We start from the raw sequence: 23,371 nt of genomic DNA, 5'->3' as shown, positions 1-23,371 counted from the left end.
AAAAAAAAAAAAAAAAAAAAAAAAAAAAAACAAACACCTTAAAACTCACAAGACTTGGGAATCTTGAAAAACTGGAAAAAGTTGAAAGAAGAATTTCAAGTTAAATACTGGAATCGTAAAGTAATAGTAGATGAAATAGATGAGCTCTATTTGGAAATGGAAAAGCTAGCAGATGTAATGAGGAAAAGAAGGCTGCAGTTCTATCAGTTCATACAACGAATGGATAACAACAGACTAACTAGGCAGATATTTCAACTTACTAACCACTTATAAATCGAAACCCACATGGTTCACTGAATTTGACAAATATATGAAAAACCACTGGAATTAGAATGGACATAATACACAATGTAACTGTATTTAGAGAAGCAAGACAGACGGCAAGATTTCAGGAAAGAAAGAAGTTTGCAAATGGTGGGAAATGGACCCAAGATGAAAACAAAAGACACGGAGGATGAAGGAAGTCTGGGAACAATGAAAATTAAGCTCAACAAAAATAAATCAAAGTTGATTTATTGTACCCTCCAAAAGGGTTATTCGAACAAATAAATAAAAGGCTAATATTCACAAGCTACCTATCACAAACTACTGTTGAATGGAAGCCACTCAAAACCACAATACAGCAATAAACCAAGAAACAGCAATGACCATAACAACTGAGTGTCAAAACTCAAATACAAAAGAAAACTAAGACAATAATCAGAATTCTTTGATTTTTAAAATCACGAAAACTGCATATCTTCCAAATACCATTACATTAGGGAAAATAAAGTTAATATTTTCAAAGCATATACTTAAGAATATGGAATATAATCAGTTCTCCTTGTAGAAAAACAATACAATCAATAATGCAAATCCTCGAAAATCTCTCACGCATTCGTTCAGACGGATTGGCCACTTTTGAACAACTTTTCCACAGCATAATGTGCCACAATCATCAAGCTACTCCTGACAACTGACATCGTGAGCTAGAGAGTGTGCTACACAAATCTGCTTTCTCGCTCTCCCCACTCCTAGCCCGTGCAATGAACGTTCAATGTGCTGGTTGCGGTGGCTTATTCCCTTCAACCTCTTGTCTGAGCTTCACCTGTGTCCTGCTGGTTATTCTGCCTTTGCTGCATTTAGAGCATTTCTATTACTAGCTTCCAAATGTGTTTCCTGGCACTGAAGCTGCTCCAAACACACTGGGGATGATGAAGGCAGGGTGAGGTTCACCACTTGATTCCTGGAAGTGATCCATCATGACCAGAGCATCGCCCACTCAACACTTGGCCCAGGAGATATCCATTCAAGTGCACCAGCAAGGAAGCGCGGAGAGTACCTATAGCGCACCATCTGGCAGATGACGTTTGTTGGCAGTAGTAAGCTGATAATGATGTCACATTACGACAGTGAAAATTCATCCAAATCAAATAATCCATTTAGCTACATGTCCATGAGACTTTCAAGTGTCTTACTAGAAAAATTACAAATTCTACTAAATGTATTGAAAGTTATGTCTGGAAATACCTTGACAGCTGCTAAGGGAATCTCTCTATTGTGCTACTAGATGTGTCGAACAAAATAATCGTCAAGCCAGAAAACATCACCTTGTGACCTGATGGAGATATCATAGACCAAAAGGAGTAGCTCAATAAAGAAAATCACCTAGCAGCTGTTTGTAAGTCTTCCCATATGACTCAGAAAACACATTACAGCTCTGGAGCACCTATTGAAAATAAATAGCAAATCAAATGTATTAAATACCTGTAATATTCAGTTGCTTTCTCATTCATGCTGTCTAATGTTTGCTTGAAGGGAGAAAGATCATTTTTGTGTAGTGAGTAAACTCTGAAAGCAGTCTCTCTATAGGTCTGTGCCAAAAACACACAATATCCGGAGCATTGTGACATTTCAACAGCTTTTTCTAATGCTTTTAATTCCCTTTTGTCCGGAATTTCATTAAATGCATTTAATCTCCTCAATCGACGAAGAGATTTTCCAAGCAAAAAGTGCCACTCAGCTGAAATTTAATGCAAACTGAAATAAACACAATGTATACCGCTATTAAATATTAATTGATTACAAAGAGTAAATATTTATTTTAAAATACATTTATAATCAATAAGTAATAATACATCTCCATTTTACATGGTATAACACCAACAGTACTTGCATCCACAATAGAGAATGTGAGCTCGTTCAGATACAAAAAACGGAAAAGCAGTATGAACACCAGTGAAGTGTCTTTAAAAACCTAAAAGTGTAAGTGAAACATTAGAGTAATGCAAGCACCAAATTGCCCCCTTCAGAGGCACACAGGGAACTACTGTGTGTGTCTAACTGGAAACTGAGGTGGAGGAATGGCTAAGAAGAAATTAGAGTGAAACATAGGCTCACGCAAAAAAAAAAAAACAGCCATGACCTTTCCACAGAAACCGTCCTGCCTTTTGTCTTAATTTAGCGTATCAGAGAATACATAACTATGGATAGTTGGGATAAGGTTTTGAGCAGTTGATTACCTTAACCATTTAACCATCTCAGTCTAATAGGCAGATGTCAGATAATTGATTGCATTCATTACAGTTGGGAATGAATAGATTCAATGTCTTAAGTTTCATGGTCCATGGTCTTTAATGCTATTAAATTTATGTCTTTAATAAAAGTGAACATTACTCAGGATCAGAATAATTGAACAGACATTTTCCTGCAACTTCTACTACTTTTCCTATCTTCTTCCCTAGGGATTGATGAAGTGTATTTAGCTATAAATAGTTGAAACTGGCTGCCAAATTTCAACCATTTTTCTTCACACTTGTTCCTCCAATACACAAAATTCTGATTTCTTTTTCTGTAGCTTGTTATCACATTCAGTCTGCCATGGGATCAGATTTCAAATATTTTAGGTATTTTTACAGTAACATTTTTACCTCCTTCGATTATTTTATTTATTTCTTAGTTTATTTATACACTGTTCCGGTTATTTTTTAGCACTATCCTGGCCTATGAATAAACAAACTTCTTACTATTTTTTTCTAAACTGAAAAAGAACTAATTGTCACTGCACACCACACACTATCCAACTCTGTGGTTTACTGGTATGTCCTAATATTTCTAACTATAATCATTCAATTCAATGAAGATATTGTTATTACTCTACAGCTGACTATCCAGTAGTCTCACTTCCTATTTCACTTTGCTAATCCTCACTAAATCCTAATTACAACCCCTGAAACAATTGTACTTTTCATGTTCCATATATTACCCCTAAAACATGAGAAACATTGTTGATTCTTCTCTTGAAAAGGCAATCTGACGACACTGTTGCACTACTTCAATATTTATGGAAGAAAGCCGCTACTACAGCATTAAAATAAAAGAAACTATGGCCTATTACTTAAGTTTCGCAATTTTAGTACTGTAACTGTAATCGCTGACCTTTAATGGGATGTAGGAGAGGAAATGCAAGAAAACACTGCTGAACACAAAAGCAACAAAATAGAAATAACCCAAAGTTTTTAGTTCACCACTAAACAGTTTCTATTTACAGGACACAACTTTATTTAACAGTAAAATTCACACAAAACAAATTTTAAGGTGCTTTTATGCTACTGAGATCATTCTAACTCACTCAGTTTAGCAGAAGAAATAACTCACTCAGTTTAGCAGAAGAAATTCACGGACACACAGAATGTAAAATTTGAGGACCACATGTACATGAACTACAGACAATAAAGAGGTGGTGGTGGTGGGGGTGGTGGGGGCCTTGCATTGCTCAACAAAACAGATAACAGTACCATAGGTACAAGAACAATGGAGGAGTACATGTGGAGAGCCCTGACAAACTTATGGTTCACACAGAGGAGCAGTCATGGGACAACAGTCTAGATGACTGATTTGACCTTGTAACATCAGCCAACATGGCCTTGCTGTGCTGCTATTGTAAATGACTGAAAGCAATGGAAAACTACAGCCTTCACTTTTCCGATGGATATAACTCTATGGTATAGTTCAATGATGATGGCATCCTCTTGGGTAAAATATTCCAGAGGTAAAATAGACCCACATTAAGATCTCTAGGCAAGGACTACTCAGGAGGATGTCACCATTACGAAAAACAAAATGCTTTCTAGAGATCTTAGAGAGGAATGTTACAACCATCATTCAGGTAGGTAGGTTAGAAAATTTAAAAAGGGAAGTCGATAGGTTGAAGTGGATTTAAATACAAGAAAATGAAGTAGGGGTATGCAAGACTAGGTTTATTAATGAGTAAGAAAATAAGAATGTGGGTAAGCTACATAAACAGCATTGTTAATGCATTATCATAACCAAGATAACATGAAACCAATACCCAAAACAGTGATACAATTTTATATGCCTACCAGCTCCGTAGGTGATGAAAAGATTGAAAGAATTTCTGATGAGACAAAGTAAGTTATTCAGATAGTGAAGGGAGAGGAAAATTTAATTACAATGGATGACTGGGACACCGTAAAAGGAAGAAGAAGAGAAGGGGAAAATTAGTAGGAGAATGTGGTCTGGGGGAAAGGAATGAAATATGGAGCACCTGAAATAATCTTGCACAAAGCATAATTGAATCATCACAAACACTTGGTTTAAGAATCATGAAACAAGATTGTATATGTGGAAGAGACATAGGAAAGTTTCGGGCTGATACATAATCATAAGAAATTTCAGAAACAGATTTTAAACAGTAAGACATTTCCAAGAGCAGATGCAGACTCTGAAAATGATTTATTGGTTGTGAACTGTAGATTGAAACTAGAGAATTTGCAAAAAGGGGGTAGGAAATAACTGAGATAAGACCTGGTTAAACTGAAAGAACCAAACATTATTGCATTATTCAAAGGGAGCATTTGGCAATGATTGACTGGGACACAGTAGAAGATGAATCAGTATCTCTGAGAGACGAAAATAGTAAAGGAACAAAAGCATAAAACAGACTAAAAGACGAGGCCTAGAAAAATCCTTTGATATCACAGGAGATACTGAACTTCATTGCTGGAGGGAAAAAAAATATAAAATGCAGCCAATGAAGCAAGCTAAATCGAATACAAAAGCCTAAAATACTGATATGAATTATTTACAGAATGGGAAAAATGGTAGAAGTCGATCTTGGGGAAGATCGGTTTGGGTTCCAGAGAAATGTTGGAACTCTCGAGGCAAAGAAATCTTTTGACAATGTTAACTGGAGTACACTCTTTGAAATTCTGAAGGTAGCAGGGGTAAAATACAGGGAGAGAAAGATTACATACAGTGGGCAGTTGTAAGAGTGAAAGGGCATGAAAGGAAAGCAATGTTGAGATGGGAGAGACGCAGGATTGTAGCCTCTCTGCAATATTATTCAATCTGTACACGTTGAGCAGTTAGTAAAGGACACCTAAGAAAAGTTTGGAGAAGGGATCGAAGTTGAGGGAGAAGAAATAAAAACTTTGAGGTTGCTGATGACATTGTGATTCTGTCAGCAACAGCAAGAGCAACAGCAAAGGGCTTGGAGAGCAGCTGAACAGAATGGACAGTGTTTTGAAAGTAGAGTGTAAGATGAACATCGTTGTTGTTGTGGTCTTCAGTCCTGAGACTGGTTTGATGCAGCTCTCCACACTATCCTGTGCAAGCTTCTTCATCTCCCAGTACCTACTGCACCTTACATCCTTCTGAATCTGCTTAGTGTATTCATCTCTTGGTCTCCCTCTATGATTTTTACCCTCCACACTACCCTCCAATACTAAATTTGTGATCCCTTGATGCCTCACAACATGTCCTACCAACCGATCCCTTCTCCTGGTCAAGTTGTGCCACTTCTCTTCTCCCCAATTATATTCAATACTTCTTCATTAGTTACGTGATCTACCCATCTAATCTTCAGGATTCTTCTGTAGCACCACATTTCGAATGCTTCTATTCTCTTCTCGTCCAACTATTTATCGTACATGTTTCACTTCCATACATGGCTACACTCCACACAAATACTTTCAGAAATGACTTCCTGACACTTAAATCTATACTCGATGTTAACAAATTCCTCTTCTTCAGAAACGCTTTCCTTGCCATTGCCAGTCTACATTTGACATCCTCTCTATTTCGACCATCATCAGTTATTTGCTCCCCAAATAGCAAAACTCCTTTACTACTTTAAGCGTCTCATTTCCTAATCTAATTCCCTCAGCATCACCCGACTTAATTCGACTACAGTCCATTATCCTCGTTTTGCTTTTGTTGATGTTCATCTTATATCCTCCTTTCAAGACACTATCCATTCTGTTCAACTGCTCTTCTAAGTCCTTTGCTGTCTCTGACAGAATTATGATGTCATCGGCGAACCTCAAAGTTTTTATTTCTTCTCCATGGATTTTAATACCTACTCCAAATTTTTCTTTTGTTTCCTTTACTGCTTGCTCAATATACAGATTGAATAACATCAGGGAGAGACTACAACCCTGTCTCACTCCCTTCCCAACCACTGCATCCCTTTCATGTCCCTCGACTCGAATGACTGCCATCTGGTTTCTGTACAAATTGTAAATAGCCTTTTGCTCCCTGTATTTTACACCTGCCACCTTTAGAATTTGAGACACAGTATTCCAGTCAACATTGTCAAAAGCTTTCTCTAAGTGTACAAATGCTAGAAACGTAGATTTGCCCTTCCTTAATCTAGCTTCTAAGATAAGTCGTAGGGTCAGTATTGCCTCACGTGTTCCAACATTTCTACGGAATCCAAACTGATCTTCCCCGAGGTCGGTTTCTACAAAAGTAAAACAAAGATAATTGGTAGTAGTCAAATGAAAACAGGAGATGCTGAGGAAATTAGATTAGGAACAAGACACTAAAAGAAGTAGATGAGTTTTGCTATTTAGATTATAAAATAATTTTTGGTGTAAAATATCTGATGATGGTTAAAGTAGAGAGAATATGAAATGTATACTGGCAATGGCAAGAGAAGCATTTCTGAAGAAGAGAAATTTGTTAACATTGAATATAAATTTAAGTGTTAGTGAGTCGTTTCTGAAGGCAGTTTTCTGGACATTAGCCTAAGTGAAATGTGGATAATGAGGAAGTAGTGAATAGAACCGGGGAGAAAATAAATTTGTCCCATAACTTGACTAAAAGAAGAGACTGGTTGATAGGGCACAATCTAAGACATCAAGAAATAATCAATTTAGTATTGGGGGGATGTGGGTTGCAGTAGTTATTCAGATATGGAGAGGCTTGTATCATGATGAAGCAGTGTGGAGAGCTGAATAATACCAGTATTCAGTCTGAAAACCACAACAAAAACAAAGAAACAAGTCATTCATGATGATGTCTGGGGTATGCAAAGGTCTTAATAGTATGGTTATAAGTCACTTACCACGATACTCCGCGAACCAACACATGCATTTTGTGAGTAAAGATATAATTCTGTCACAAGAAATGACTCACAAAGAGCAGCAAACTGAAGGCATTAACAAAGGAGGGTGTAAGACATGCACAAGTGTCCAATGTGTCACAGGTAATATGGACAAGTATAGGAAGGCAAGATATGTATTTTATGGCTGGGCAGTGGTGTAACTGAGTGGGCTCCATCCCCACTCCCATACCAAGTGGCAAGAGATGTCGCCCCCCCCCCCCCCCCCCCACAAACACACACATAAATCTATTACTAAAATGCATGCTTTATGTCCAATATTAATACCCACTTTCCCACAGGTAGGTCAAAATCCAAGTTTCTTTTGTTGCATCATCAGCTAGGATTTATGGCACAAACTTGCCAAAATGTAATCTAAGCTGGCCAAAATATTATCCACACTGTAGGTCAATGGCAGACCGCAATGCTGAACGCAATGTCATGCTGTACCGAGTAGTTCTGAAAAGCATCAAGCAAAGTGGAGACAGGCCGAGCCTCAGCTTCCACACGGCCCACACATCATGCTCGTAGACAGTCTGGCATGATCTATGCTGTAAGTCAAATGGGTCTGGACATGCTTCAAAATTATGGAAGACTCTCATGGTCACTGAAGAGAGACACTGAGGATGGTTCTCTTATCATGGTATGCAACAATTTATGAGGCAGATGTAAACAATACGGAGGTGAGATACGACATCATCTTCAGTTCAGATGTTAATCATCCAATCTTTTCCCCATTTTTTTAAAATATATCTAGATGCAGATCATCTTCTGGGATTTGTATTAGCAGCAGACTCATTGCAGAAGCTTTCTGCACTAATGGAATCAGCATGATAATTGGTCAAATTATCTACAAGGTTTAGCATCCAGAGGAACACTATGGAGTTTACTATACTGTTGAGGTCACCTTCAAATTACTGAAGGAGTCTGTTTATGCTCTTCACGGGTATGCTGCCGGATTTGATAGTGTTCACTACACGATATTTCGGCCCTCCATCTTCAGGTGCGATCGCTGAGTACACAATCACGCTGGAACTGAATGAACATCAGAAACAGCGGCTCCTTTATACCCTGGGTCCAGGCCACTGTGACTGCATAAGAAGCAGAAGAGCTGCCCCCTGCAAAGTGAAGAATTGTGCCGCAGCTGGCAGTAAACGGGTGAAACTGATAAATTGCAAATTAAAAATGCAGCGGGTTGAAAACCAGACCATTGTTTTATATCTGATAAAATAGGGTTCCATATCCTGCCAAATAATGAATATATCATCCACTTACCTCCAAAAACATGTAGGTTGAATAGAAGAAGTCTTGAGTGCGATATCTTCAATATCTTCCATAAAAAGATTGGTGACAATAGGGGAAAGAGGACTCCCCACAGCAACACCATCAGTTTGTCCAAAAAATATGTCATTAAATAAAAAAACATGTCGATGACAACACATGGCGACACAGTTCAGTAGTTTTATCATCCAAAAGTTGGCCAATTAATAACAGGGACTCTTCCAAAAGCATCAGGATGAAAAGAGAAACCACATCAAAACTAACTAAGAGGTCAGATGTTCCAATGCATAAAGACTTCAAATGTTGAATAAAATCAGTAGAGTTGGATAATGATGTTCACATTTCCCAACACACACACACACACACACAGGCCCAGAAATACATAACTGAATGCTTCACTACTTATTGCCTGTTGAAAACTAATTATCCTGATGATGTTTAACAAGATTTGCCTAAAGGGGTAATTTTCTCACCCAGTGGACAGAGATTACTATTGTATTAATATTGAAACCTGGTTAACTTGCTTAAAAAAATAAAACATGGATATGGGTCCAGAATGATGGGTATAGTTTTTCACCTACAAAAAATGTAAGTCGTGCACTTTTATATTAGGACAACTAATGGCTTGAAGTGGTAGACAACTTTCACTTATTAGGACAGCTTTTCAACTGCAGACTGATGTGGTTACCTCCCATAAAGCAGCTCAAGACAACCTGTATGTGGAAATTAAACTCAACATGCTTCTTGAGGAGTAGACTGTCGTCTTCTAGTAAAATTCTACCAGTCGTAGATTTTTAATGTGATTTTACTGTGGATGTGTTGCTTTCAGGTAAGCCGCACCTGTTTTTTGTCCTGCTACACCCTCTGCATCACAGTGGAGGCCACCATGTGACAGAAACTAATTACCTTTAAAGACATGCCACCAGCAATTCTCTTAATTAATTATGCAGTTAAAATTTACTGTATGCCTGAACATCCATGTTAACATGACACTTTTCCAGATCCCAAGTATGACCCATTGGAAAATGAGTAGGACAACAGTGGGTAGACTAAGGGACATACAATTCAGGAGCTTCTTTTTTTTCTCCTGATAACTACCCCACAGACGGAGCTTCCCCATAATGTGTTCCTTAACCTGTAGTACAAATGGACCTCCAATATGGTATTGAGGATCACACAGACCCTAATACTCATCACCATAGGCTCTATTTGGTCCTCCACAACTATCCGACATTCTGTGAAATATATACAGACAGCCCCAAAGGCTATGTGAAATAAAATTGTGGACTGGCCACAAGGCAATAGAACTTTCCTTTATTGTAGATGTTTCACTTATCAGACGCAAGCATATTCTGAAATTTACTGTTCACCGGCCACTCGTTGAATGTATTTGGTTAAGTATAGCACTGCTGTCAGACATATATATCTGCTGACTGTGACAAAGTGGGCTGTGCATTTATCATCAGAAATGTTCTAATGACATTCCCATCCTACACTTGCACTGTGATAGTATACTGCTGAATTCCCTGTCCGTAAAATGGGTGTTATAGGTCTCTATCTGCTGCATCTCAAAAGACAGACTACAATGTTTTATTGGAATTCAAAGCAGAGTAGAACCTGGGTGGAAGCTGTTTAAAGCTGACACTTCCATGTACTACTGTTGTTGTTGTGGTGTACAATCCAGAGACTGGTTTGATGCAGCTCTCCATGCTACTCTGTCCTGTGCAAGATTCTTCATCTCCCAGTACCTACTGCAACCTACATTTTTCACCGTAAATTCTTCATCTCCTCGTCTCCCTCTACGATTTTTGCCCTCCAATACTAAATTGGTGATCGCTTGATGCCTTACAATATGCCCTACCAACCGATCCCTTCTGCTAGTCAAGTTCTGCCACAAATTTCTCTTCTCTCCAATTCTATTCAATACCTCCTCATTAGTTATGTGATCTACCCATTTAATTTTCAGCATTCAGCGTGTCCACGTACTCTACCACCAATAACTTTGATATGTTGAACATATTGGTATAATGTACTCCTCAGTCTAAAGCACCAAGTATTCCAACACGGAAAAAATGTCCACTGGTAAGCTGGCTGTCCACTGGTATGCTGAATGTCCGTTGTTACAGACTTGGCAACACATGGATATCAGTTGTGTGCTTGTTCATCGAAGCTACACATTGTTCCCACTCCATTGTTTGAATGTAACATGCTTTTGACATAGTAAGGGACAGGAAAAATTCATTTAAAAGATAAAGTGACAAATAACACGAATTTGATGGTTTTTGAAGGAAATAACGCGAATTCAGCAGTTTTTAAGGAAGTAACACAAAACGGTGTTTTTCCAACAAAATTTCTCGGGCCCTTGTAAGAAGTGTCGTAAATCTAATGATTTCAGTGACATATTTAATGTTGAAATGTTCCATGTTCAACTGTCGCACTACTTTCTGTAGTCTCGAAGTCACTAGTGGCCTTTCGACTATTGACTTTTGCGAGCACGTATGAACAACCACTGTGTGAATTTTGATTATTTATTTCTTCTGTGGTCTCCACAGCTCAAGAACGTATGAAGAAATGCGAAACATGCCATGAATAAAATATCTGCAACATACTGTTATTTTCATTTTTATCTTTGGTATTTGTTTCTAAATAATTATTCGTGTCAAAATATTTTGTTAAAATAATTTTTCTCTACACTTGTCTCATGTTTGGCCCACCCTACCTTATGAATAGTTCCATTTTCAACACAGCATTGAAAAATGGTTAAATATGACAAAAGTATATAACTGATAATAGAAAAAGCTTGCCAGAAAATGACACTGATGAATAGAACCAAAAAGTGCAAAAAATAACACTGATTTTGACCATAAAATAACACCAATTTTTTCCTGTCCCTACTCATAGTTCTTTGTACAAAATTACATTATTAGTGAAGAGAAATATCCTGCATTGCTGTAACGCACTTCGTGTAATTCCTATGGCCTCCAACGTTTATAAGAGACCACCATGGTACAGACTTGGGTCGAAATGGTCTGGAACAGTAGTATATTAACGCTATGCATTGGGTGGATAATCACACTCATTGTTTCATTCACTATCTAGTCAACATCCTTTTTTGTGGCACCACAACATATGGCTTTTAACAGGAATCACTCCAAGTCAAGTGTCAGTGGGTGAAGAATATTATATTGATAAAATTATTGGGTATTGATTGCTGTTGCACAAATCACTGTGGAAATTTTATCACATGATAAATGCAAGATTATGACCGCAGGGCATTAAGTCAATTGTAAAGAAGGTGCCCTTGGTGGCGATAATATGTGACTAGGTCCCATGATCCACTCCTCTTCTTGAACTCTACCACACCACATGTATTTGTGGGTGCTGAAATTATCCAGAAGGATGTTGGTGAGGGGTAACAATAGTTCTTCCATTTACTGATAAGATAAATACCTGCCTTGGAGGAGGTGTAAGCTGCAAATTGTTATCAAGACATACAGATGGATTCTAATGGCTGTGACCTTCACTGTGGTGCCCAGTAACACACGTTTGATAGAAGTGGATAATTGCACCACCACGCAAAATCCTTTTACAACTAATCACATTATTTCAATTGTTACTAAAATGTGACAGTTTTGGACTGTAGGCATGTGATATCCAATAACTGCAATTCCTGCAAGACAACACATACTGTGTACAGGTGCAACATCAATGTTGAAGTTCAGCCAGGTGGCACTAATAGATGTTGTAATACCACCGCAACATCACAAAATAAATAAATAAAATAATAATAATAATAATAATAATAATAATAATACTCTCAGTGTGCGACCTCTCCAGTAATCCCAGGGAAAGATAAAAAGGCCACCGTTGGTGGCTCCATCAATAGAGGGGTCTCCACTGGCACAGTACATGTGTTGTTCAAGAAGGTGTCAACTTCCTCACAAATGGTTTAGAAGTTTCAAACGTTATTTACTACTTCTAAAAATTTGTTGTTACATCCGCTCCTATTTCTTGGGCTTAAAAATATGACACATTATCAAATGTCTCATAATTCTGTATCTACTTTTTTCTTTTTTTTTTTAAATCAGGCAAATTTGTGACCAGGGGTGTTGATGGCCCACACTGTTTGTACACAGTGGAGATAGTTCACTGAGGCGATCATCATGTGAAGATCTGCCACAGATTCCACAGACGGCTTCTAAAATGCCGTAATATGATACACGAGCACACTGGCTACGTCAGAAGCAAGTTGCCTCGTGGGTGGTACAAAATAAGCATAGCTATATATAATTTCTTTCACATTTTCCCAGTTAGATGTGTCCTTCAAATGCTTATTTGAAGGCTTCTGTATCACCTCCATTTTCTTTTGGTCCTCTGTATATGTGCTACACGAAATTAAAAGTCATGACATTACAAGTTTGGTCTGATTTCTTCATCAGTTTGGAACATTATATCTGTGTAGTAAATAAAGCCTTACATCACATCAAGGCTTCTATGTGAGATAATAGTGACAGAGGTATCTCCCGACTTGGTACAGGCTCAAAGTGCTAGAGATAGCGTTTCAGTTGCTACTTTAAACAATAAGAATCAATTCTGCATTTTCAGCACTACAGCCACTTCACCAAACTTATTTTTTATTTGTTCCATGAGAAACATCAGTTTATAATTTATGAAGGATTTGCTCCATGAGAACCATCAGTTTATACTTTGTGAAGGAATATCACCATATGTCCTAGTTCTAAGTACATATTGATTTAACCCTCCTGCTCCTTATCTGTCTTTCACTCCATGGTAAGCTGTAGAAGAGAAGATTGAGGGATTGTATGTTTCCGCATTAAATTTTTTGCTTCCTGTCTCTAAAAGAGCTTGTTTTATAGGGTCACTCATTGCTGGAGTGAGTCTTAATTATTTTAATTTGTGAAGTGTTCTCCATGGCATCGTGCATTCCAGTTGAGCATTCTCCCTACAGGAACCACCCAGCCACTGGAACATCAACCTGGATTGAAAGGCCACCATTCATAGCATTACCTGTGTAGTCCTTCATTGTCAGGGGCGTATGGTCACAGGGTACATGAGGACTGCACGGGTTCAGATTGGCCACCATATTGGCATTTTGGCAAAATCAACTGTCTATTTACTGAGAATCCACAATGTATGATGACTGATCATAGGGCGCCATATATGTTATCCTTCTTCAAATAACTAGCAGTATTTTCAAAATTTAGGAAAAAGAAAAAACCTGAAAATGGTGACTAGACATTGATTGGCTGGAAGCGTGATAAAATAAATCAAAGAGAGCAATTTGATTCAGAATATAAATAATAATTAGGGTAACATAAAGACTTAACACTCGGGCCAATGAAAATCGAATAAGAGATAGTTGGGGGAGGAGTAGGAGTAGGAGTAGGAGTAGGAAGAGAAGGGGGGAGGGCAGGAGGGGAGGTGGGGGAGGAGTGAAAGTGTAGTGCATTTAAGGGTAACTGTGGCGCCTATCTGAAATTTTAAAAAGGTCACATGGGTAGGTCTTTAGATGTTTCTTGTGAAGAACATTAGAATGTAGACAGAAATAAAACAACATTTAGTCCACAATTTAAAAAATGTAAAGGAGGACACACAGATCAACATCTGAAGGTCTGTCGTTATGTCCCTAATGGTTGCCAATCTGACACACTAAAAAGTTTGAAATTTTAACTGATTTTAATGATTTCTGTAACAAAGACTTTCTGGATGTATTTTCTATGTTATGATGTCTCTTCTTGCTGTGTTCTGCCACATTCTTTATGGGCTTGATTTTTCTGTCTTTTCATATTTGTCTAAAAGTAGCTTGATCAACAGTTGTTTCATTCTAGCTGTTTTGTGTACACTGAGTGTTTGTTTTAACTCGGGACAACTAAATATCTCAAAAAATATGCATAAAAAAATATTCCAAACGAAAAGTTAATATATTCAAAGGAAACACCTGTCTGTGCTAAAAGTGACCATCCCGCCTCCCGTCCCCCAGGGAGCTCAACTTTTTATTTTCAAATGGGAACCCCACATTTTGACTGTAGATTCAGATTCAATGTCAGAAAATGCCTACAGTTTACCTGAAATACTTTCTTCCATCATGGTCTAGGGGTAGCGTCTTTGATTCATAATTAAAACGTCTTTGGTCATGGGTTAGAATCCCGCTGCTGCTTAAATTTCGGTTAATAATCAGCACTGGTTGGCGAAGACTTCTGGCTTAAGAAGTCATCCTCATTCTGCCAACGGCCTTGTCAGAGGGTGGAGAACCAGACAGAGGTTCAGAGCACTCTTGTCCTAGGGGTGGGGAAACTGCCCGTAAAGGCGGAAGAATCAGCAATATCAACGGCATGAGGATGCAGAAAGCAATGGAAACCACTATATTAAAGAAACATAATGTGTATCCACAGGACATGTAGCATGTAACTGGAGAAGTGTCACGATGGTCTCTCCATTGGTAAAAGATTCTGGACTAGTCCCCCATTCGAATCTCCGGTCGGGAACTGATAAGGGGGAGGGTACCATGAGAAAGAAAAAGACAATTATCAACAAAAGGATAGCATTCTACGAGTCGGGGTGTGTAATGTCAGAAGCTTGAATGTGGTAGGGAAACTAGAAAAACTGAAAAGGAAAATGCAAAGGCTCAATCTAGATATAGTAGGGGTCAGTGAAGTGGAAAGTGGAGTGGGAAGTAGACAAGAATTTCTGGTCAGATGAGTATAGGGTAATATCAACAGCAGAAGAAAATGGCATAACTGGAGCAGGATTCGTTATGAATAGGAAGATAGGGTAGAGAGTGTTACTGTGAACAGTTCCATGGCAGGGTTGTTATTATCAGAATTGACAGCAAACCAACACTGACAATGATAGTACAGGAACACATGCCGACGTCGCAAGCTGAAGATGAATAGAGAGAGAAAGTGTATGACGATATTGAAAGGGTAATACAGTATGTAAAGGGATATGAAAATCTAATAGTCATGGGAGACTGGACTGCAGCTGTAGGGGAAGGAGCAGAAGGAAAGATTACAGGAGAATATGGGATTGGGAAAAGAAATGAGAGAGGAGAAAGACTAATTGAGTTCTGTAACAAGTGTCAGCTAGTAATAGCGAATACTCTGTTGAAGAATTACAAGAGGAGGTGGTATACTTGGAAAAGGGCGGGTGATATGGGACGATTTCAGTTAGATTACAACATTGTCAGACAGAGATACCAAAATCAGATAGTGGATTGTAAAGCATACCCAGGAGCAGACATAGATCACAATATAGTAGTGATGATGAGTAGGCTGAAGTTTAAGACATTATTCAGGAAGAATCAATACACAAAGAAGTGGGATACGGCATTACTAAGGAATGACGAGATACGTTTGAAGTTCTCTAACGCTATAGATACAGCAATAAGGAATAGCGCAGTAGGCAGCACAGTTGAAGAGGAATGGACATCTCTAAAAAGGGCCATCACAGAAGTTGGGAAGGAAAACATAGGTACAAAGAAGGTAGCTGCGAAGAAACCATGGGTAACAGGAGAAATACTTCAATTGATCGATGAAAGGAGGAAGTACAAAAATGTTCCAGGAAATCAGGAATATAGAAATACAAGTCGCAGAGGAATGAAATAAATAGGAAGTGCAGGGAAGCTAAGACAAAATGGTTGCAGGAAAAACATGAAGACATCTAAAAAGAAATGATTGTTGGTCGAACTGACTCAGCACACAGGAAAGTCAAAACCTTTGGTGACATTAAAAGCAAGGGTGATAACATTGAGAGTGCAACGGGAATTCCACTGTTAAATGCAGAGGAGAGAGTGGATAGGTGGAAAGAATACACTGAAAGCCTCTATCAGGGGGAAGATATGTCTGATGTGATAGAAGAAGAAACAAGAGTCAATTTAGAAGAGATAGGGGATCCAGATCTAGAATCAGAATTTAACAGAGCTTTGGAGGACTTAAGATCAAATGAAGCAGTAGGGATAGATAACATTCCATCAGAATTTCTAAAATCATTGCAGGAAGTGGTAACAAAATGACTATTCACGTTGGTGTGTAGAATGTATGACTCTGGTGGCATACCATCTCACTTTCGGAAAAGCATCATCCACATAATTCCGAAGATGGAAAGAGCTGACAAGTACGAGACTTACCACACGATCAGCTTAACAGCTCATGTGTCCATATTGCTGGCAAGAATAATATACAGAAGAATGGAAAAGAAAACTGAGGATGCCCTAGATGACGATCAGTTTGGCTTTAGGAAAGGTAAAGGCACGACAGAGGCAATTCTGACGTTGCGGTTAATAATGGAAGCAAGACTAAAGAAAAATCAAGACACGTTCATAGGATTTGTTGACATGGAAAATGGTACAAGATGTTTGAAATTCTGACAAAGGTAGGGGTGAGCTATAGGGAGAGATGGGTCATATACAATGAGTACAACAGCCAAGAGGGAATAATAAGAGTAGACGACCAAGAACGATGTGCTCTTGAACAAATATTTGTGTGTTGAGTACTTTAGAAAGAGCCCTATCAGCCGAAAGCTCACTTGTTTAGCAGTCTTTTTGTCGTGCCTGAATGCGACTCACCATCTCCACTATATGGTGAGTAGCAAACAATCATATCAATATTTTCTTTCTTCAGTAGTAAATATATTTATAACATGATAAATAGTGCTATGAGATCATTGCCTATAAGCAAAATGTTTGGCATAAAGAGCAACAACACTAACCAAATTACTTGCAGCCTTGCCATAAATTAATGTTATTTCAATTTTCTATTCTACAGATAAAGTACCCCTCACTTCAAATATGCCAGAAAAAGCTCTAGAGAGGAATGGTGCACAGCCATTCGGTTGTCGTGCTTATAACGGCTTCAACACTGCAGTGGGGCACTGAGCAGTGGGTCGAGTATGTGGGAGAGTTCACTCAGTATGTTTATCCGTGGCAGTGTGCCTACCACTGTTTTCCTTACAATTGTTGTGGATTGTATTCTGCCAGTAGCTGCATAGTGGCAGGCACAAGTGTTGTGGCAACTGGACTGAAGATCAAACCGAAATCAGTCACCCTGATGATGACTTATGAGGGAACTCATCAACTGTTTAGAATAAAAGGTTTACATCTTTATGACAAATTTCACGTATAATGAAACAAGCAGGTTCTTAATTTGAGAAATTGGAAAAAATTGACATTTATCAATTATAGTGCCATTTACCATAAATGAAAAAGAAATGTTTCAGGGAAACTCTGGTTACTTTATGGCGTAGAATCCAAATCAGAAATAAAAAAAGGATTCCCATTTGAATAAAAACAAGGATTGTGATTTAAAAATAAGAAGCTGATTTCTCTGTGGTGGGGGATTCAGGGCAGCCGGTTTTATCACCAACAGAGGTTCCCTTTGAAAATATTAATTTTTGAGCTGGAACATTTTTTTTCACAGAATACATATTTTCCAAGGCATTTAGTTGCTCAAGTTAAAACAAATACCCTGTCCTTGCAGCCAGCAGCTGGAAGTTTGCTACTCATGGATCGCCCCTTCAGGTGGGCTTCCACTATCCTGCTTTTAGTGCACGTCCAGCTGGCCTACACCGGTAACTTATATTTGTGATTTAATGAGTTACCAACCTGATACTACTATGTAGACAACTGTGGCATTCATTTCCATCAGTGTGGACACATGCTGCTGACACTGCAACCACCACTCCTGATCTGTTGTGAGTTACTGTGTAACAGTTTTAAGTGCGTATATTTGTGTATAGATGTTAGTTTGGTTTCTAATTTAGTTTACTAGCATTTTACTATTCCCTATTTTCTTTCGTTTTGAACAGAACATCTAAAAATAAAACTAGCCCAGTCAGGATACTATTTGTTTGACTCAAGGCTGAGAAATACAATAAAAGAATTTAGAATGAAACAATGGAAAATCCAGGATGGAATGTAACAATACCAGAGAAGAAAAGCTGCCATTCATCACACAGTGGAGATGCCGAGTCGCAATAGGCACAACAAAAAGATTCACACAATTATATCTTTTGGCCATTAAGGTCTTTGTCAGCAGGAAACATACGTACACACATCCACACACACACACACTCATGGAAACACAACTTGCACACACGTCTGCAGTCTCAGAGATCTGAAACCACACTGCAGTGTGGTTTCAGTTCTCTGAGACTGCAGAATTTAGAATGATTATGTCATGGATCTGGTGTCCTGATGTATTGTACTTATGATTTTAATAGTCTCTTTATACTCCTTTGTTACATATAAGAGCACCTGGTGAATAGGAACTATGTGTATAATATCATATGTAGGGACAGTAGCGACTCAATCCAAATAATACTTGAGAATCATACTGAGCTCATCGGCTAGAAAAGGTAGCTACAAAACAAAGTCCGATTATCAAGACTTTAGATTAGATTAGATGAACTTCTTGTTCCGTGAATATGTATGTGGAATAAGTACGATTTTTTCATTATGTAGTTTTAATTTAAAAAACACTAATAATAATAGTAATGATACATATAGTATATCAACTGGTGCTGTTTAGAAGTTCATCAGCAGAGTCAAAGTGGTCAGCCACAAGTAAGTCTTTCAGACTTCTTTTAAACTTACCTTTATTTGAAGCTAAACTTATTATGGTTACTGAAAATGTGTGTTCCTGAATTAGTGGACCCATTTTTGGGCTAAAGGAATTGACTTCAACTATTTATGTATATTGCCCTTCTTCATACTACTGATTTCGTGAACATCCTATTTGTTGGAAAAAGCAATATATACTATTTACAACAATTTTCATGAAAAAACAAATATACTGAGAAACAGTAGTTAGTATAAAGAATTCTGTGAACAAGCTTCCCCAGACTGCTCGCAAATTCACATTAGCAATCTTGTGTGTTTACACGCATTTGGACTTGAAAACTTTTCTTTGGCTTGAAGAGTTACCACAAAATACCATACGACATTTTATGTTACCTACGTCTGACAACATTCACAACACACATATAGATTGGCCTAGGCACTTCAGAAGTTCTTTGGTATGCTCCTCCCAACTGAATTTATATTATCATGTTATAATCCTAGGAACTTAAAACTGTCATTGGTGCTTTTTAATAATTTATGCATCTACTGGGTGAAAACCTCTTTCATAATCTGAACTGCATACAGTGAATCTTTTTGAAACTTAACAATAGTAAGATAGCTGTAAATCATGTATTAATGTCCATGAAAATGTTATAGGCAGAGTTTCTTAAATCTTGGAAGTTCACTGTTATTATCTGCTGAATACTGTTGGTCATCAGCACTTGTTTTAGTACTGGAGATTATGCACTTTGAAGTAAGAAAGTGCTTTTACAAAGCAGTACAGGGAAATGGGAAAATGTGAATTAATCAGGGGAAAAAATAAGGAAAGTTACAAAACAGTATTTGACGATTAAAATGTATTGTATAGGCATGGAAATTGCATTGGATACCACAGTTAAAACTTAATATAAGTCAAATGGTATCTATTTTGCTGCATACATTTAGTGATTCATCGCAGAAGGTTTTTGTATAGTAGACTGCAATGTGTCACCCGGGCTGTTGGCGATCTCCTACTGTATCTTGAGCTGACCTAGAGTTCTTGATCTTGCCTGGTACATGGCACTCAACAGTTTTGACAAAATGTGGTATGGACATAACATGAACGCCGAGGAACAACAAAGGCTACTTTAGAAAGTGTGTAGTGCAAGATATTTATTGATTTGAAAAATATCACACAAATTAACAAAAATGATATTACTCTTTGATATTTTAATTTCATCACATTTGTGAAAATGCTTTTACTGGTGGATACGTTCTGCACAATACGATTTTACATAGTGAATACAATCCTCAATGTTTTAAATCCATACTTCCAGAATCATATTGTTTTGTTAAGCACAAAAGTACACCTTTCTGTTAGGTTTTCAAAATCCTTTTGTTAGGTTTTTATTGACAAACTGCTGAAATGACGAGCAGATTTCATTGAAGTCTGTTCTTAGTTCGGTAGTGAAAACCTAACAGGATATATAGTAAAACCCCTTTTTACACTTTTCAGCAGACTGACCAAGAAGTGCAAAATATGGAAGGCATAGGAAACACAACAAGCGAAAACAAATAAATTATTCTTACTGTCATTCTCTTCATAGTTCAAACCATGAAATTAAAACAATTTAAATTTTTCCTATTTTAAAAAAAATTTGGAATAATTACTTGTTCTTGTTTCTTTCTAACAGCAATTAGCTCTACTTGTCTCTCCAAAGAATATCAATCAAAAGGCAGTTGCCGAGTGCTGACACACGTGAATACGCATGTGGTTTTCCCTCTTTGTTCCGATCGTGTGCGATGGTGTGAATAAAACATGGAAGCAAAAGTCTTCCTTTAAACCACATTAAAAGTACTGATATTATAAAGTGAGATTTATCATTGATTATAAAATAACAGTAAATAAAACTTTTAATATAATTTTGGTTAAAACAATAAGTAATATTGACAGTCTTTGTAAACAGAGAACAACAGGCATGAAATCTACAGCTTGCTGCCAACAAGGAGGTCACTCAGTTCTGGGACATCCTTAACTTGTTATGTTACAGAGCACCTCGAGGAGGAATGTTTACATATGACATCAGGTCATACCAATCTAAGACTGCATGCCTAGTACGGATTAGCGTATTTCACACGGAAGTAACAATGATTCGTACAAGTCCATTACAGAGACAGACACCTTCAAAAGAGGTGTTCATTTGTATAAATGACTGTGAAATTAAATTAAAGCTGTTGTAATACAACACAATGAGCAGACGGAAGGTTATTACTAAAGTCACTATCGTCAGATCGTGATTATCATCAACTCACAGGCATAAAGTGACGGCTATACTCATCATCGCACTCACATGCATTTAATACAATGACAGGTAGAGCCATCACTGTGCGGTTCCGTTGTTGTATGGTGCTTAGGCAAGTACTGCATAACCGATGGTTCTGTTTGTAGTTCAGGCAGTATTTTAATAGATGACGGGCACTGTTATATACCTTTAAATCAACCGGAAATGCTCAATTTGCAGCAAAATATTACGATGCAAAGTTGGCACATATTCATAGATTCATACAAATTCCAAGCTGAAAGAACATGTCAATTTCTTGAAGAAAGTGATCTGAATGACACTGAAAGTGAAACAGATTCAGAAAAATAGTGAAGCACAGAACAAGAAGTGAGGACAACAACAGTTTTGCTGAAAAATAAGATTTTCCCCCTTGACAATCGAGATGCCATATTGGAACTGGCCATCTGGTACGTCACCAATTACTGATGTGTGGAACTGGGATAACGTTTGCCATAATCCTCACATTACCAACAACAGTGAGATAAACGTTACATTTGCAGATCTCTACACCAAAATGCATCAGAATTACATGTAACTGATCAGTTTTTGATACCACAGTTATGGGAGTCGGTACTCAAGAAACAAATTTATTTTCAGCTAAAACACACACAGAAACAACTGTACATGCGGAACAGAGAAAATGTTTGTCAAACCACACTTGTTTCATGTGACATTAGATGAGATCCACTTTGCAATCTGCAAAACTTGTGTCCCAAACAAAGGAACTTACTGTATGAGATAATTGGTAGAGGAGAAAAAGAATACAGACACCTATTTATGGTAAACTGATGCCTTTTAGGAGATACAAAACCATCTCAAGGTATCTTCAATTTCACTACTGCAGATACACAACATGACAGACTGAGGACGGTCAGACCAATTATTGTTCTTCTTGACAGATTTCAGAGGGTGCACAAGCCTAGGAAAAAATGTTGTATCTATGAGAGTCTGATGAAGTTCAGGGGCAGACTGTCATACCTACAATACAACACTTCAAAGAGGCCATGGTCTGGTATGAAGATATACGAACTATGCGCATCCAACAATGGACACTGTTGCAATTTTAAAAATTTACAAGTCTTGGTGCAGAAAAAGTACAAAGGAAGACCTACAGTGTTGGAACCAAAAGACCAAACATGAAGAACATGCCACTAAAGTTCAAGAACTCAGTGCTGAAGAAAGGCGAACTGACTTTTCCATCAATGAATACATTTCTCGCTATGTAATGGAATGACAAAAAACCGTGCATATTCTTCAACCATTCGTGATCGACCTGACTGAAGAACAACAACAAAAATGGGGCTACTAAGCTGAAACCTAATTGCATATGTGATTATAACAAAGGACAGGAGGAGTTGATCACATGACCAATGCTTAGCATCACATCCTCTTACAAGGAGATACGTGCTGGGATTAAAAAAATTTTTTTTAAATGTGTTAGACAAAGCAATTCTTGATGTAAAACAAGGATGAGGTTCACAGAATTTCATCTCAACGTGGCAAAATAAATTCCTAAAAACATTAGATCTCTTGATTACAGGATTCACAGATGCCGAAACCACGAAAAGATTTATTAAGTTTCAAGCAACCATGGACCTTGCCGTTGGTGGGGAGGCTTGCGTGCCTCAGTGATACAGATAGCCGTACCGTAGGTACAACCACAACGGAGGGGTATCTGTTGAGAGGCCAGACAAATGTGTGGTTCCTGAAGAGGGGCAGCAGCCTTTTCAGTAGTTGCAAGGGCAACAGTCTGGATGATTGACTGATCTGTCCTTGTAACAATAACCAAAACGGCCTTGCTGTGCTGGT

General features: G+C 37.9%; 1 protein-coding gene across 1 annotated transcript in view; it reads right to left on the bottom strand.

Moving 5' to 3' along the window:
- Nucleotides 1-23,371, bottom strand: part of LOC126354911 (uncharacterized) — a 104,101-nt gene that overhangs the window by 26,893 nt on the left and 53,837 nt on the right. The window contains exon 5 of the mRNA XM_050004981.1: nt 1,747-2,002. Within this exon, the coding sequence (XP_049860938.1) occupies nt 1,747-2,002 (256 nt within the window). The remainder of the gene's footprint in view (nt 1-1,746; nt 2,003-23,371) is intronic.

The sequence above is a fragment of the Schistocerca gregaria genome, chromosome 3 (genome assembly GCF_023897955.1).
Source record: "Schistocerca gregaria isolate iqSchGreg1 chromosome 3, iqSchGreg1.2, whole genome shotgun sequence".
Classification (NCBI taxonomy): Eukaryota; Metazoa; Arthropoda; class Insecta; order Orthoptera; family Acrididae; genus Schistocerca; species Schistocerca gregaria.
Note: the sequence above shows the minus strand (reverse complement) of the source record. Positions and strands in the feature narration are given on the sequence as shown.